Below are 16,609 nucleotides of genomic sequence, written 5' to 3' on the forward strand. Positions count from 1 at the left end.
CCGCGGGGCCCTCTGCGTCGCCCTCAGCGCCCGCTCCCGCAGCCCCCCGGGCAGTACCCTCGCCCGGCCGCGGGGCCCTCTGCGTCGCCCTCAGCGCCCGCTCCCGCAGCCCCCCGGGGCAGTACCCTCGCCCGGCCGCGGGGCCCTCTGCGTCGCCCTCAGCTCCCGCTCCCGCAGCCCCCCGGGCAGTACCCTCGCCCGGCCGCGGGGCCCTCTGCGTCGCCCTCAGCGCCCGCTCCCGCAGCCCCCCGGGCAGTACCCTCGCCCGGCCGCGGGGCCCTCTGCGTCGCCCTCAGCGCCCGCTCCCGCAGCCCCCCGGGCAGTACCCTCGCCCGGCCGCGGGGCCCTCTGCGTCGCCCTCAGCTCCCGCTCCCGCAGCCCCCCGGGCAGTACCCTCGCCCGGCCGCGGGGCCCTCTGCGTCGCCCTCAGCGCCCGCTCCCGCAGCCCCCCGGGCAGTACCCTCGCCCGGCCGCGGGGCCCTCTGCGTCGCCCTCAGCGCCCGCTCCCGCAGCCCCCCGGGCAGTACCCTCGCCCGGCCGCGGGGCCCTCTGCGTCGCCCTCAGCGCCCGCTCCCGCAGCCCCCCGGGCAGTACCCTCGCCCGGCCGCGGGGCCCTCTGCGTCGCCCTCAGCGCCCGCTCCCGCAGCCCCCCGGGCAGTACCCTCGCCCGGCCGCGGGGCCCTCTGCGTCGCCCTCAGCGCCCGCTCCCGCAGCCCCCCGGGCAGTACCCTCGCCCGGCCGCGGGGCCCTCTGCGTCGCCCTCAGCTCCCGCTCCCGCAGCCCCCCGGGCAGTACCCTCGCCCGGCCGCGGGGCCCTCTGCGTCGGCCTCAGCTCCCGCTCCTGCAGCCCCCCGGGGCAGTACCCTCGCCCGGCCGCGGGGCCCTCTGCGTCGCCCTCAGCTCCCGCTCCTGCAGCCCCCCGGGGCAGTACCCTCGCCCGGCCGCGGGGCCCTCTGCATCGCCCTCAGCTCCACGCTGCGATGCGGGGAGCACCCACAAACCAACCCCCACAGCTCCACGCCACGGCAGCTTAACGAGTCCGAGGAGGGGGGAGGAGAAACGCCAGTGGAGTTACAGCAGGGATGAGTTTGGCCCGATGAACCCAGAGCTTCGGGAAGTTGGCCCGGCGGGAGCCCTGGCACTGCAGCTGGTCTGTGTCTGGGCCGGTTTGACTGTATAGGCGGTGGGTCCCATTCAGTACCTGCCCCCGATGCCGAGGGGGGGTCCCCTGGGGAGGGTCAGCACGGGAGGTGCTGGACTGGTGCCAGTTACAGTGCCCAGTGGGGCCGGCACAGGGGACGAGCCCAACGCTGAATAATCCCCAAGCTCCCGCCGGGGCACCGCCAGCCGCGGGTACCTCCTGGCACTCCGGGGGAGCGGCACCCGTCAGGCCCAGACAGTTTTGGAGCATCTCAGGTCTGAATCTCCTGCCAGGCGCCCAGAGCTGTTACCCTGTAGCAAAGCAGAGCTGTCTCCAGGGTCCCGGGTGCGAGTGCCCCCCAGCCTGGCTGATCCGGGGGGCCGGGCTCCGCTGACGGCACAAACAGAGGTGTGTCCTGTTCCCAGAGTCTTTGACTTTTCCCACCCCCTGGGATGCTCAGTCAGCTGGACTGGCTGTCTCGCCCTGCTGCTACTGGGCCCCTCACCGTGGTACCTGGCCTCTTATCCCACCTCCTGCCAGACGGGCTCGAACCCTCTGTTCAGTTAGGGGCAGGGGAGCTCAGCTCCCAATGGGGCGGGGGGTGACGGGGACACTTTGGAACTCCTGCCCCCTCGGCTGGGCCCCACCATCCAGCCCCTCCCCGCTGACTCCAGGCCCCTTGACCCTGGGCGGGGTGGGGGGGAGGCGGGGGGCGTCCTGCAGCGGGTGAAGAGCGTTATTAGTAGCTGTGTCCATTCTGACCAGCCCTGATCTCTCGCTAATGAGCTTTGAGGACAAAGAGGATTAGGGCTCCAGCAGCTGGAGGGCCGGCGGGGTGGGACACGTCCCCGGGATAAAGGGGGCCAGCGGGGGGTTAGTGGGCGAGCCCGGCGGGGAGGTGAGCAGGTGAACGCTCGCCTGGCTCCTGCATGGCCGGTGGAGGGGGGACGGAGCCAGGTCTCGAACCAGCCCCGGGGGTCCACAGGGCACAGGGGGCTCATGGCGGGAGCTGCAGCATCTGGACACAGAGGGGTGACCCCGCACAGACCGAATGGGGCTCTGCTACCGGCCGCACTGGGGTGCACCCCGCGGTGAGAGCGGATCCCAGCAGACACCCCTCCACTGGGGCCCTCAGCCCTTCCCCCACTCCATCCTCCCTGCCCTTGGACCAGCCGCGCCCCCGTCTCCTCCGGACCCCTCCTTCCAGCCTGCTTCGCCCACGGTGGTGCCCGGCACCCACCTTCCCCTATCCCTGCTGTGTCGGCCCTGCGATCTGGGGTGAGTGGGAGCTGGAGGTGGGCGTGAGTTCGTTGGCCCCGTCTTTGCCCGACAGCGACTGATCCGTGGGCAAACTGAGCTCACAACAGTCAGTCAGCAACACCCCTGAGCCCCTGGCCATGCCGGTGCGGGTAGGACCCCTGAGCCCCCTCTCCCTTGAGCTGCAGGAGAATCTCCGCTAGCAGGATGGGGCCTATGACACGCAGCCACAGGGTTCTGTATCCGACCAGCACAGGTCTGCCAGCTGCCCCAGATGTTCCCCCGAATGGATCCCTTCAGGATCCCAGCCTGCCCCTGGTTCCCAGGACGTTCCCTGGTCCCGCAGAGATGGGGACACGCTCTGTGTAACTGCTGGGCGCAGAGGGTGGCAGCAAGCAGGGGTGTCAGGCTCTTCTGCTGCTAAGCTGCCCCCTGCCCCTGCCCCCTGAAGGGGGAGAGAAATGTCCCCAGTGGGTAGCGAGAGGTCCTGATTGTCATATCCCAGCCCCCACCACACCCCACGCATGGTGATCCCAGCCCCCACGACAGCCCCAGCCCCATGCAGGGCGATCCCAGCCCCCACCACACCCCACGCATGGTGATCCCAGCCCCCACGACAGCCCCAGCCCCACACAGGGCGATCCCAGCCCCCACCACGCACGGCGATCCTAGCCCCCACAACAGCCCCAGCCCCACGGAGGGCGATCCCAGCCCCCACGATGGCCCCAGCCCAATGCAGGGTGATCCCAGTCCCCGCCACGCCCCTGGCCCCATGCACATCGACCCCAGCCCCCACCATGTCCCAGCCCCATGCATGGCGATCCCAGCCTCCAGCAAGGTCATCCTAGCTCCCACCACGTCCTCAGCCCCACACACGGTTATCCTAGCCCCTGCCAAACCCCTGGCCCCACGAACGGTGATCCCAGCACTTCCACACCCCCAACCCCACGCATGGCAATCCCAGCCCCCGCCACGTCCTGAGCCCTAAACACGGTGACCCCAGACCCATGCACGGCGATCCCAGCCCCCGACACACCCGACACACAGCCTTCCCAGGCCCCAGAGGAAGAGCAGCATGATCCCAACTCCGATTCTCCTCCCCTGTGTGATGAAGTGGGGGAGTTTCTTGTTTTTCCTTCTTTCCTATGGGGGATTTTCTTGGTTTTCCTATGGTTTGCATGCAGAGGGGGTGGGACTCAGTTTCCCTAAGTGCTACGGGTTTAACAAGGTGATGGGAGAGGGAGTTTGTTGTTACAGAGGACCGGCGAGGGAACTTGGGACCCCAGCCACTGGCTGGAGAATGGAGACCCCAAAACTGGTGACCTGGTGACCCGGAGCCCAGCTCAGGAGTCCCAGCCGGGTTTGGCCAGTGGGAGGACAATGGGCTGCGAAGAGAGGAGGGGGGCCCAGGCGACTCTGTTTACCTGTCAGAATACAATGGACAGAGGTGGGGCTTGGGGCCGTGATCTCAGATGCCCAGCTGGGAAGCACGGGGGCTCTGGGCTGGAGGGAGGGAGCAGGCAGAGCCCACCTGGATGCAGGGGAGACTTGGATGTACTGTGCTGGGGGAGGCCAGGCCTGAGGCCCTGAGAGTTTCCCGTGCTGTGTTCAATGCTCAATAAACCCTCCTGTTTTACGCTGGCTGAGGGTCACTCTGGGCTAGAGAACAGGGGGGTGGAGGCCCCGGGGGTCCAGAGCAAGTGGACTCTCTGAGGGGGCCCACAGCGGGAAACAGGTGTGCTAAGGCTCAGAGAGGTGCGGCTTCAGGAGTTGGAGGGGCTTAACCCCCGAGAGAGAGTGGACCCCCGGGAGAAGGGCTGTCTCACTGAAAGGGGCACCCCCTGTGACGGTGCTTCCTGTGGGAGCCAGCGGAGGTCGCTCAATCAGGGTGAACTGGAAACAGAACGGGGCAGACAAACCCCAAAGGCTGAGGGATATTCCAGTACTTAGAGTTACCAAACCAGCTTCTTTCACACCTCACTGGTTACTCAGAAGTCCAAACAAGGAAGTTCCCTTCAAGTGCCCAGCCTCTGGCCTCCCTCCAGACACACACGTCAGATATGATGGCGGTTACTGGAAATCTGATTTCATCATATAAAAGAAAAGGTCCTTCCAACCCCAAAGGAGCAAGCCCCAGACCCAGGTCAAATAATAACTTAGATCTTACCCCAAATTCACGCTTACAGCCAATTCTTACTAACTCAACTAACATTTATTAAAAAAGAAAAGAGAGCGTGTTGGTTAAAAGCTCAAGATACATAAATACTTGAGTTCAATTCTTGAGGTCCAGATACAGAGCAGAGATGGGGAGTTTGTAGTTGCCAAAAGTCCTCTTAGAAATAGTCCAGAGGTTAGAGCCCAATGTCCATATTCAGGGTGACTCTGGTCAGTGACTAGGGATCTCCATCCTTATGGCTCAGGGTTTCCCCCTCTTGAACCCAAAGCAGATCTGAGATGAAGAAGGATCCTGTCCCAGGGTTTTTATACATTTCCTGCAACCATTTGGCCTGAGAAAACAATACGCTTAACTTTCCTTCTCCCAAACATCCTGGCAATTAGCACAGGGTCATTTATCCATTAAACCGTTCAGACACAGGCTATCCCAACCTTCAAAGAGACATACAGACAACAATCCTATTTCACTCAAGTGTCTTCCTAAATGTTAATATTCCTTTTTTGATCTTTGAATCAAAGCCATAGCAATAGACAAGACTCGTTTGCTGACATCACAAGACCTGAGCCAACATCTCCCCTTCTACCGCTAACAATGCCGGCTGCATTTCACAGCTCGGCTCATGTCCAGATCTCCCTAACTTGTCTTTAAAGTTCGGCCCTGTGTCCGGTCAGTCTGTGAGTTAATTAACTCTTTCTGCCCCTGTCACCTTTCAATGAGATATAATAATTTTATTAAGATGATGTTGAAGTAAAAAGAAAACGGTACAGAGTTTAAGCATAGAAGTTTCTGGTTATCAGGGACTAAGGTACAGATTATCAAGGGGTGCGAAATTCGGTTTAGGAGCGGGTGGCGTTATTGCACACATAACGTCACACCCCCCATAGACCGCATGGGGCCAAGAGCGGACACAATCTGTGAGTCCATGACACCCCTCACCACACGCAGCCATTCAGGCCTGGGCAGAGTGGGGGGATCCTGAGTCCTGTCTGTGCCCATGTGCCAAGCTCATGGCACGACTCCGTGCGAGGCGGTCAGCTCAGAAGGTTTCTATGACGCCACGCCGGGTGCTTTCCGGGGCTCCCACCAAGGCCTGTCATTGAAGGGGTCCCAACGGGTTACCCTGGCCTCAGTGCAACATGGACTCTTTGCCAGGCTGCCTGCGGGGCACCGCGTGGATACAGCACGCAGGGCCAGAGCTGAGCGGGCCAGCAGTGGACTGGGCTGGGCAAACAGCTAAACAGAGAGCTGAGAATTGAGGCATATGGGCTTGCACGAGAGCCAAGCTGCTGGCTCCTTCTCAGCTCTCCGCTCCACCAGCCAAGCCAGGGCCGGCAGTCAGGGCACCTCGACACCCCATCGTCCGAGGTCTGATGGTTTCTCAGGAGTCACCGAAGTTGCCAGGTGGCTCGACACCATGCTGAGTACAGCTGCAGAGGGGAGACCACCCTCCAGAGCAAATCAGCTCCCACAACGGGCCTCAGTTTCCCCCGAGACCTTTCAGAGGTTTGTGGATACCTGCGGCATCACTCACGTCACAGCCAGCACCCTGTTCCCCCCAGTAAGGGTGAACCAGAACATGCAGAAAAGTTAATCAAACCCCTTCAGATTCTCCTCTGGACCCCCTGGACCGGAGCCGTCCCACCTGCCAGGAGACATTGGATCCAGGTCTGTTGGTGGGTGGGGAGTCCAGGCCCACTACCCAGGTAGACCCTGGGGGACCTGACTGCCCAAGATTACAGCAGAAGGAAGATCAACATAAAACCCATCAGAAGAGGTGCCATAGGGTGGGGGATCCCGAATCACATCTGGGGGCAAGATTCTCAAGAAAGGGGGACAAAGCAGGGATGTGCCGGGACCCCTCGATCCTGCTGTTAGGAGGCCAGTGGGATCCACCCATCAGAACAGGTCCTATCTTGTAGCAAATACACCCTGATCGCTTCCCCAGACTGACTCTGTGGGCAAGCCCCAGCCTGTTTCCTTCAGACCCCACCAGGAGATACCCAGCCAGAGCCAGGTGCCGCCTGCATTCCCGGAGGGTTATGTCAGAGGCGAGAGGTTCAGGCAAGCCCCCCGCCCTCTGTAGGGCAGCTTGGCCTTGCTCTGCTGTTTCACACCTGCTGAAGGCTGTGGCTTCGTGCAGAGTTCGGATCGAGGTCTCAGTCCTGGGGCCTTTGGTGGGAAGGGTTAGTGCGGCCGCTCGGGGGCATAATCGAGCCAGGCAGGAAGGGTTAGAGTGGCAGGCATGCCTGGGTTCGGGCTCGGGGAGGGGCGTAGAGTGGGTTGGGGACGTGAGGCATTTATATCCAGCTCTGGGCGGGAATTGGGGTCTAGTGGCTAGAGCAGAGGTGCTGACCCTGATACATTCTCCCAATGTCCTGCCACCGTTAATAATTTACACCTTATTTCCTGTCTGAATTTGCCTAGCTTCAGCGACCAGCCATGGGATTGCCTTAGACCTTCCTCTGTTAGGCTGCAGAGCCCATTCATAGATACTCACAGACTGGGGTCAAGCCACCCTGGCCCTTCTCTTGGTTCAGCTAACAAGATATGGAGCTGCCTGTCCTGTAGCGAGGCCCCGAGAGCTCCAACCGCTTTGCAAAGCTTCATTCGTCGTCCCAGCCCCGCTGGGCAGCAGCCAAGGATTGCTGCCAACTGGCTGGTGTACATGTGCCCTACTGCCCTCGAGTGGCTGCAATCAGAACAGCTCAGCTGTGTCCCAAGCCCTATACTGCTTATGGAGATTCTCCTTTAGCTCAGTAGCAGGGGCTCTGGAACGGGAGAACACCAAGCTCTACCCCCCACTGTCCTCATGCAGCTCTGCGAGGCCCAGCTGGGCAGCACAGTGACCACCATCGCTTTGTTACAGCATTGCTAGCCTCATTGTATAGGTGGGGAAACTGAGTCACAGACCAGCTTGGCACCTGCCCTCCAGCCCCCTGTTCTCACCATGGGACCAGAGTGTCTTTTGCACTGCTGGAGTGACTTTTGAGGGCTGGGGTGGGGCACGGGGGGAGGGGTATTAGCCACAGAGAACTCAACAGTGGGGTGCAGTGACTACTGACCACCCCTCAATCTGTATCTCTATGCCGTAGTTATTTCAGTCAAGTGTCTTCCCACGCTACCAGAGGCTCGTTCACCTGCACGTCTACCAATGTGATCTATGCCATCATGTGCCAGCAATGCCCCTCTGCCATGTCCATTGGCCAAACCGGACAGTCTCTACGTAAAAGAATAAATGGACACAAATCAGACGTCAAGAACTGTAACATTCAAAAACCATCCGGAGAACACTTCAATCTCCCTGGTCACTCGATTACAGACCTCAAAGTGGCAATTCTTCAACAAAAAAACTTCAGAAACAGACTCCAAGAGACTGCTGAATTGGAATTAATTTGCAAACTGGATACAATTAACTTAGGCTGAATAGAGACTGGGAGTGGATGGGTCATTACACAAAGTAAAACTATTTCCCCATGTTTATTCCCCCCCACCCCACCCCCCACTCTTCCTCACACATTCTTGTCAACTGCTGGAAATGGCCCACCTTGATTATCGCTACAAAAGGTCCCCACCCCCACCCCCCTCTCCTGCTGGTAATAGCTCACCTGACCTGATCTCTCTCGTTACAGTGTGTACGGTAATACCCATTGTTTCATGTTCTCTGTGTATATATATATCTTCCTACTGTATTTTCCACTGAATGCATCCAATGAAGTGAGCTGTAGCTCACGAAAGCTTATGCTCAAGTAAATTTGTTAGTCTCTAAGGTGCCAACAAGTCCTCCTGTTCTTTTTGCGGATACAGACGAACACGGCTGCTACCCTGAAACCTATTCCTAAATGTTAATACTCCTGTTTTGATCTTTGACTCAAAGCCATAGTATAGACAAGACTCGTTTGCTGACATCCCAAGCCCTGAGCACACAGCTCCCCTTCTCTCTCTCACAATGCCCCGCATGTCACAGCGCTGTTTGTGACGAAGTGGGACTGTTCTTAATGTTTCCTCCGAATATTGTGGGGGTGCCTCAGTTTCCCCTATGTAGTTCTTAAGTATCTAGGTGGTGGGGTAAGGGTGTATGATCATTGCAGAGCCCTAGAGGGCAGGTGTGTGCAGGGGTCTGGACACAGAGAATGGCCAACACCCTGTTTCCTGGCAACTGATGGCCTGGCCCTTCCCCCCTGCAAGGTGAGAGCTGAAGGGTTGGAGAACAAAGGAATCAGGTGACCTCCTGGCCCGGGACAGGGACAAAGCCCAGAGGAGGAGGGGCTGGAGGGAGTTTCAGTTTGGGGCTGGCTGGGACATGGAGTGAAGGGCAGACTTGGTTGTCTGGCTCACTGCCCCCCCCCAAAATGGACCCAGCTGAGGGGTCCTGTTCTCTGCACCTGCAAGCTCTGTTTTAGACCATGTTCCTGTCATCTAATAAACTTCTGTTTTACTGGCTGGCTGAGAGTCACGTCTGACTGCGAAGTTGGGGTGCAGGACCCTCTGGCTTCCCCAGGAGCCCTGCCTGAGCGGACTCGCTGGGGGAAGCGCATGGAGGGGCAGAGGATGCTGAATGCTCCGAGGTCAGACCCAGGGAGGTGGAAGCCGGGTGAGCTGTGTGTCCTGCAGACAGGCTGCTCCCGGAGAGGCGACTGCCCCAGAGTCCTGACTGGCTTCATGGGGAGCAGTTCCAGAGCATCGCCCAGGGACTCTGTGACACTGTTCATTTCCAGATCTGCCAAGCCAGTCAGGTCAGGCTGGAGGTAATTAACTCTTTCCGGCCCTGTCACCTTTCAATGGGACATGAATAATTTTATTAAGATGATGTTGAAGTAAAAAGAAAATGGTACAGAGTTTAAGCATAGAAGTTTCTGGTTATCAGGGACTAAGGTACAGATTATCAAGGGGTGCGAAATTCGGTGTAGGAGCGGGTGGCGTAAGGGATACATAATCTGCAATCTCCCTGATTGGGGGTAAAAGTTTAGCGGGTCAAAGTACAGACATTGAGCTATGGGCGTGTGTTGTCCATATCATGGCTATGTTCAGGTGTGGAGTACAATGAGTGGATAGGATGATGAGGATGGATCTACCCTCATTTGGTGGGATTTAATGTTCCGTGAGTTTATGGTTCCAGTTCATATGGTCCAATGGAAAAAGTCTCTCGGTCCTTTTCCCATAGTGGATGCAGGATGTTGTACCGGCTCATAGTACACTCAGGACCTCACACAGGGCACGGTGGGCAAAGGTTGTTGACTCTCTGCAGAGACCCAGGTGTGACTGACACCACCTGCCTGGGCCCTGGGCCCCGGGCCCCGTGGAGAGTCCGAGAAGACAGTGGCCACTCCAAGGGAACATTTGGCCCCTGGCAACTAATGCCCGTGGAGTCCTTCCCCCCCCCCTCAGGAAGCCAGCAGGGTGCGACCAGCTGGGGACCAAGGGGCTGGAAGGAGGAGACGCTCCTGGCCTGGGACTAAGGTGGGCTCAGGGGGCTCGGGGCCGAGCCGGGGGGCAACTGCCCGTTCTCTTGGCTAACCAAGGGCTTTCCAGGCGGTGTCCAGACATCTAATAAACCGACTGCCTGTCCCCGCTGGCTGAGTCCCAGCAGGCGCGGGGGGGGGTGTCCTCCCCAGGTGTCCAACCCAGGAGGTCTCGCTGCAGGGAGCTCCCGGCGGACGCAGGGGGGCTGGGGGGGCCGAGGATGGGACCCAGGAGGCGGTGAAGCCAGGGGAGCGTGTGCCCCTGCGGGGACTGGCGACTGAAGGGGTCCGGGGCCTGTCCCAGAGCACCGGGCTGGGGATCCCTGACACCCCATCTCACACCCAGAACCGAAGCAGGGAAGCCAGGGGTCAGATTTTCAAAAGAGCCGGCGCTTGGCCCGCAGGGTTCTGGACCCTGCCCGGGCAGGCTCGGGCCCTCAGCCCGGGGCTGGGCTGAGTCGATGCCCGGTGCGGTGCCGCGTTCCGGGCCCAGCTGTCCCCGGCCCCCTCTGGGGGCGACACACCCCCTTTGCCCAGCTCTGAGCGGGTCCCTTCCGCGCTGCCTCTCGCCCGGCTCCGCTCCGGGTTTTCGCTCCGGCCCCCGGAGGGTCCCGGCGCCGGCCCCCTTCCCCGCAAGGGGATCCCGCCGCTGCGTTGCACCGAGGGGCGCACGGAGTCCGGAGGGCGCCCGGCTGCTGCTCCCCCCGCCGCCGCCCCACCAGCTCCGCTCCCCCGCGGGCCGCCCCGGCTGTGCCCCCAGAGGGGACGGGCGCGGTCCCCGGCACCTCCGGCTCCGGGCCAAGGCAGAGCCCGGCTGCGCTGCGGGGAGTGGCGCGGGGCCCCCCATCCCCGTGCGCCCTGCGCCTTGGCCGGTGCTGCTGCCTGGCTCTGCCCCGGGGGCTCCCCGAGCTAAACTGTACAGGGCGGGACCCCCGGCCCCGATCCGGCCCCGATCCGGCCGCCCTTCTCCCCGCGCTCCGTGCGCCTGGCCCCGGGCGCTCGGCCCATGGCGCGGCTGCCCCTGGCCCTTTGGCTCGGGCTGGCGGCGCTCTCCCTGCAGGCCCCGCCGGGCGGCGAGCCGGGCCCCGAGCTGCCCCCGCTCCACTACGGCGACAACGGTGAGTGAGCCCCGCTCCGACGGCCGGGCCGAGGGGACCCACGTGCCCCGCCCGGCTCCGCGCAGATTCCTTCCCGGCGTCGGGAATCCCCTGCCCCGCGGCGGCCCCAGCCCTGGCCCCGCTGGCGAGGCGCGGAGCCCCCCTGCTCCATGGGAGCCCCCTGGGCTCGGGCTTCCGCTGCTGGAGCGGGCCCGGGGCCAGGCACAGCCTGGGTTGCTGGACCTGCCCGGAGGGTTCTCGGTTTGGGGGGCCCAGGGCTGGCCTTGGGGGCACCTAGGGGGGTTCCCCGTTGGAGGGCCTGGGGCTGGCACTGGAATGGAGTTGGCACTGGCCCAGGAGGGGATGAGCCACCCCTGGGCTCTGCGTGTTTCCTTGGGGCGCCCGGCAGCACTTTGGGCCTAGTCACGGTTCTTCTTCCCCTTGGGGTCAGGCTGGGCCCATTCTTTCCCCCCGCTCCTCGTGCTGGTTTGGTGTGGGGACGGGGCAGGGAGAGCGTGACATGAACCAGGCCCAGAGCCCCAGGGCCTGCGGCCTGGCCTGGGCTGGATTCCCAGGTGATGATTCTCCTGGGGCCTGTTCACTCCAGAGGGCTTGCAGGCTGGGACCCCGGCGTCCGGGTGCCCCCGGCGATATGTGGCTGAGAATGCGGGCATTCTCTGCAGCTGGGCCTCCCACGCCCTCCCGGGGCCATCTCCAGATGTTCCTAACTCTGGGATCTCACCAGATGTGGGGTCACTAAAGATACAAGGGCCAAACCCAGCTGTGGTGGAGTGGTAGAATCCGTGTCTCTGACACCGGGATCCAGCTGGCCCGTTCCCTTTATCATACTAAAGGAGGCCTGTCTCTCTGGACCCCTTGTTGATCTGGGTCAGTTTCAGCCAGTTTCTTAAGGACTCTTCATTCCAGCCCAACAGGGAGGTGACCCCCACCCCATCCTGCCCTGCAACCATAGCCCGTTTCCCACGCTGGGGAACCACGCAACGGATAAGGGGAAACCGAGGCACACTCAGGCATCGTAAAAATATTCCAGAAAATTCCCACTGTATCACGTTTCTTCCAACTGGAGCAGGGTCACTTTAACAAGTGGCCTGGGGAAGTTTGGCCCCACCGGTGCCCCAGCGTCTCTCCCGGCCCCAGGGGTCTCACAGCACCTGGCTCACCAGGTCCGGCCTCTTCCGTGGCACATGATGAGCTGCTGTGTGGCCCTGCCCTCCCAGACCCTTTGGGTTTGAAACGGGGCTGGGGTCCTGCTACTGCCTCGTCCCCCTCGTCTGCAGGGAGCGAGGAGGGCCATGAATCCACCTTCCTCCGAGTCTCCACCCCACCAATGTCTCCCCATTAACCGTCTGCTCCCTCTAGGGGTCAGATGGGTCTGAGCCCAGGCGGGTCCAAGAGGACATGGGTACTGATACCGGGAGTGGGAGCCCGTCTGTCCCCACCCTCTGTGCCCCCGAGGCTGGGTGGATGCTTCCCTCCAAAGGATCAGCCCTAGCTGGACACCCCAATGCCCTGGGCAAACCCTGTGCCATCCAGCCTGGGGCAGCCTGCCCGCTGATGGCCTGATTCCCTACAAGTGTTGCACCCCCAGTCCTGGTGATCCCGCGGTGGGGGTCTGCCGGGCCAGCTGCTCACCCCACTTTGGGTTTACCCGAGTCCCACTCCTGGGGGCCCTCCGCTGGTTCCTGGGCCCAGCACCCAGCTTGGTGTGCCTGGTACTGCCTAGGGAAGGCAGAGAGAGACTGGGGCAGAAACGGGGGTTCTCCAAGAGTCTGTATGAAGTTGGGGTGCGGCCCCCATCCTGTGGCGCCGGGACATGCCCTTTTTGGGGGAACGCACCCCCTGCTGGCTCATGTGCTCTGGCAGAACCAGGAGTGTTGCATGCAGGAGAAAACACTCCCTGCAGGCATCGCAGCGCACCCTACAGACAGGCTGCACCGCGGCGCCCGTCCACGCCGCCCTGCTCTGCCTGCTCGTTGGCGCTGGTTGGTAACCGCCCGGGGTGGAGTGTGGGCGTCATGTGTGTCACAGCCCCTCCCCTCTGGGGTTTGGTATCAGCCCGCTTGGGAGCCAGGAGGGTGCCATGGGGAGCCCCACAGGAAACCGAAATGAGGGGGGCTGTCAGGAGGGGAATTCCCCCCCCCCCAGCTCCATCCAGGCGGGCGTGGGGCAGAGCCCCTGCCCGGCGTATCAGGGAACGCTGCCGGCCTGCCATGGGCCGCACTGCCCATGGGCCTGTGGCAGCAGCCCGGGCAGAGCCGAGGACACCAAAGGCCATGAAGCCGCGCCAGCTGCCCGTCAGCCAGGGCTTGGGGTGCAGCCCGTGGGGCTGCAGCTTCCCACTCGCAAAGCCTGGGCGGGCTTGGCCCGGTCTCCCCGCGCTGCCAGAGCAGGATGGAGCCGCCCGGAGCCGGCGACCGCTCCCTGCCCCGTGGGGCCGCGTGGCGGAGGGGAGCTGGTGGCAGCCGTCTGGGGCATGTGGGCAGTGAGGCCTCGGCTCTGGGCACCTCGTGTGGCTGACGCTGTCGGTGGCCTCGGCACTGGGGGGAAGGTGACTGGGACCGAGCTGGGGAGGGGGCCGTGTGGCTAACGCGGCTGGGCAGCAGGGGGCTGCAGGCCGGAGGCCCAGGCTGAGAGAGGTTGGGGTGCGGGGACCCCCTGTACGAGTTGCAGGAGACCAGGCCTGGCGCCTGGGGGCGGCACTCGAGAGGGGCTGAACGGCTGCATGGCTCAGGCTGCCCATAGCCACTACCCGGTCTCTAGAGCCGCAGGCCTGGCAGGAGGAGATGGACGTGCTGCGGGGGATCCTGCCGCTGGTGCCCCCAGGCACAGACCCCGCTGGGCTGGGGGGGCTGAGTGAATCCCAGTGAGATCCAAGGTCTCTCTCTCTCTGCCTCTCCTCCCCTTGCCCCCCAGGCAGCCCCCCCGCTTCCCTCTGCCCCCCTCCACCTTCTTCAGCAGGGCTCCCACGCACCAGGCTCCTGCCGGCTGCCTGTGAACACAGCCCCTGGCTGGGCCGTGGGCCAGTACCTGGCACGCCATCCGCAGCACAGCTGCACAGAGCTGTCAGGGACAGCCGGGGAGAATCCTCAGGCGACCCCCCGGCTATCCACCCCCCAGCCCATGACCCTCTGTGCCCAGGGCACCAGCACCAGGATCCACCCCCCAGCCCAGTGGGATCTGTGCCCGAGCGCATCAGTGACAGGATCCAGCCCCCCAGCCCAGTGGGTTCTGTGCTCAGGGGCACCAGCACCAGGATTCAGATCCCCAGGCTTTTAGAGCTGCAGGTTCCAGACCCCCCCAAGTCCCGCGCTTGGGTGAGGGGATGGGGCAGGGGGGTGGCTCTTCCTTCCCATTTCTTCCACTTCTCAGCTCCCACTGGGTCTCTGTGCACCGGGCCAGTGGCCCATGCCTGGCTGGGGGCAAGTTTCATGAGGGTTCCCAGCTCCCCTTTGCTCAGGGTCAGGATCGGGCCCCTTGGGGTTCAGCATCGGTCCAGCCAGGGACTCAGCATGAAAGTGGGGACCGGGGGGTCCCAGCAGAGATCCCCGCGTCCTGCCTGGGATGACGGCTCTGCAGACGGAGACGGAGCAGGGGAGAACCCGGGGGGCGGGAGAGATGCACGTTGCTAAATCCCCCCCCCCCCACTTGCTTCGCAGTCATTGACCTGCTGGAGGCGCTGAACGTCACCCGCTCCGTCCAGGGCGTCAGCAGGGCCCCGGGCCCCGAGCCGGGCGCCCCGGCCTGGAAGTTCCGCCAGCGGGTGCCCCACCTGACGCTGCCCTGGGACTACGCCGTCTACCTGCTGGCCAGTTCGCAGGGCGCCCTGGGCTTCCACTTCGTGGCCAGGCAGAGCCAGGGCTCGGCGGGCACGCTCATCTCCCTGGTGTCGCCGGCTGCTGCCGCGCGGGACGGGCGCCCGCTGCTGCAGCTGGCGTCCAGCACCCGCGCCAACCAGCTGCGTCTGGACTACCGCGCCGGGCCCAGCATGGAGCCCGCCTCGCTGCTCTTCCCCGGCGGCAGCCCCTTCGCCCGGGGCCGCTGGGCCCGGCTGGCCCTCGACCTGCAGCCCCACCGCCTGGCGCTCTTCGTGGACTGCCGCCCGGCCGTGCTCCTGGAGAGGGGCGGCCTGCGGGACGCGCTCAGCCTGCTGCTGCCCCTTGACCTGCAGATCACCTTCGCCAGCCTGCCCGGGGACCCCGCCAGCAAGTTCCTGGTGAGCCCTGCGCCCACAGGCAGCTGCCCCTGCCCGCCCCGGCTCCGGACCCAGGCAGCCCTCCGTGGGGCTCTGCCAGTGTCCTTCCCGAGCTAGGGCCTAGCAGCAGCGGGAGGGTCCCGTCCCCCCCACTGCCTTCTCCCCCCTAAGCTCAGGACTGTCTCCCTTCCCAGCTCTGCCGGGGCCCCTCACTCCCGAACCGCAGCCCCCTTCCATCCCGGCCCTGGGGGTCCCCCATACACAGCTCTGCCAGGGCCCCTCACTCCCGAACCGCAGCCCCCTGCCATCCCAGCCCTGGGTGCCCCCCATACACAGCTCTGCCAGGGCCCCTCACTCCTGAACCGCAGCCCGCTGCCATCCCGGCCCTGGGGGTCCCCCATACACAGCTCTGCCAGGGCCCCTCACTCCCAAACCGCAGCCCCCTGCCATCCCAGCCCTGGGTGCCCCCCATACACAGCTCTGCCAGGGCCCCTCACTCCTGAACCGCAGCCCGCTGCCATCCCGGCCCTGGGGGTCCCCCATACACAGCTCTGCCAGGGCCCCTCACTCCCGAACCGCAGCCCCCTGCCATCCCAGCCCTGGGTGCCCCCCATACACAGCTCTGCCAGGGCCCCTCACTCCCGAACCGCAGCCCCCTGCCATCCCGGCCTTGGGGGTCCCCCATACACAGCTGTGCCAGGGCCCCTCACTCCCGAACCACAGCCCGCTGCCATCCCAGCCCTGGGTGCCCCCCATACACAGCTGTGCCGGTGCCCCTCAGTGCCGACCTGCAGCCCCCTGCTATCTCCACCCTGGGCTTTCACCCCACAGCCCTGCCGGTGCCCCTCCCTCCCAACCCGCAGCCCCCTACTACCCCAGCTCTGAGCACCCCACACAGCAGCCCAGAGACACACGTGCACACCCCAGTTTCGTGGGTGCAGTGACGTTGGGCTCTCGCCCCTGGTGCTGGCGGGCGACCCGGAGCCTGACGGGCTTCGCTCTCGCTGCAGGGTTATTGGCAGACGGCTGAGATCTCCCCGAGCGGATTCCCACGCCGGCCGTGGCACTGCGAGAACCTGGCAGGTAGGAGCCAGCCACGGCCATGGGGCTGGGATGGGGCTGGGATGGGGGGTGCATCTCCAGACCACCCCGCACATCCAGCTCCACCCCGGGCTGGGTGGGGTCCCACAAGGGAGAGATCTGAATAAATCAGCATTGCCCCTGCTTAGCAGAGTGCCAGGCACCGCAGAATCCTGCTTCCCCCTC

At 63.6% G+C, this 16,609-nt stretch overlaps 1 protein-coding gene across 1 annotated transcript in view; it reads left to right on the forward strand.

The window, feature by feature from the left end:
• The first annotated feature begins 11,039 nt into the window (after window positions 1-11,039).
• KCP (kielin cysteine rich BMP regulator) overlaps window positions 11,040-16,609 on the forward strand; it is a 50,646-nt gene continuing 45,076 nt past the window's right edge. The window contains 3 exon segments of the mRNA XM_077807924.1: window positions 11,040-11,151; window positions 14,808-15,364; window positions 16,354-16,426. Of these exon segments, the coding sequence (XP_077664050.1) occupies window positions 11,040-11,151; window positions 14,808-15,364; window positions 16,354-16,426 (742 nt within the window).

This window comes from Eretmochelys imbricata, chromosome 1 (assembly GCF_965152235.1).
Source record: "Eretmochelys imbricata isolate rEreImb1 chromosome 1, rEreImb1.hap1, whole genome shotgun sequence".
Taxonomy (NCBI): domain Eukaryota; kingdom Metazoa; phylum Chordata; order Testudines; family Cheloniidae; genus Eretmochelys; species Eretmochelys imbricata.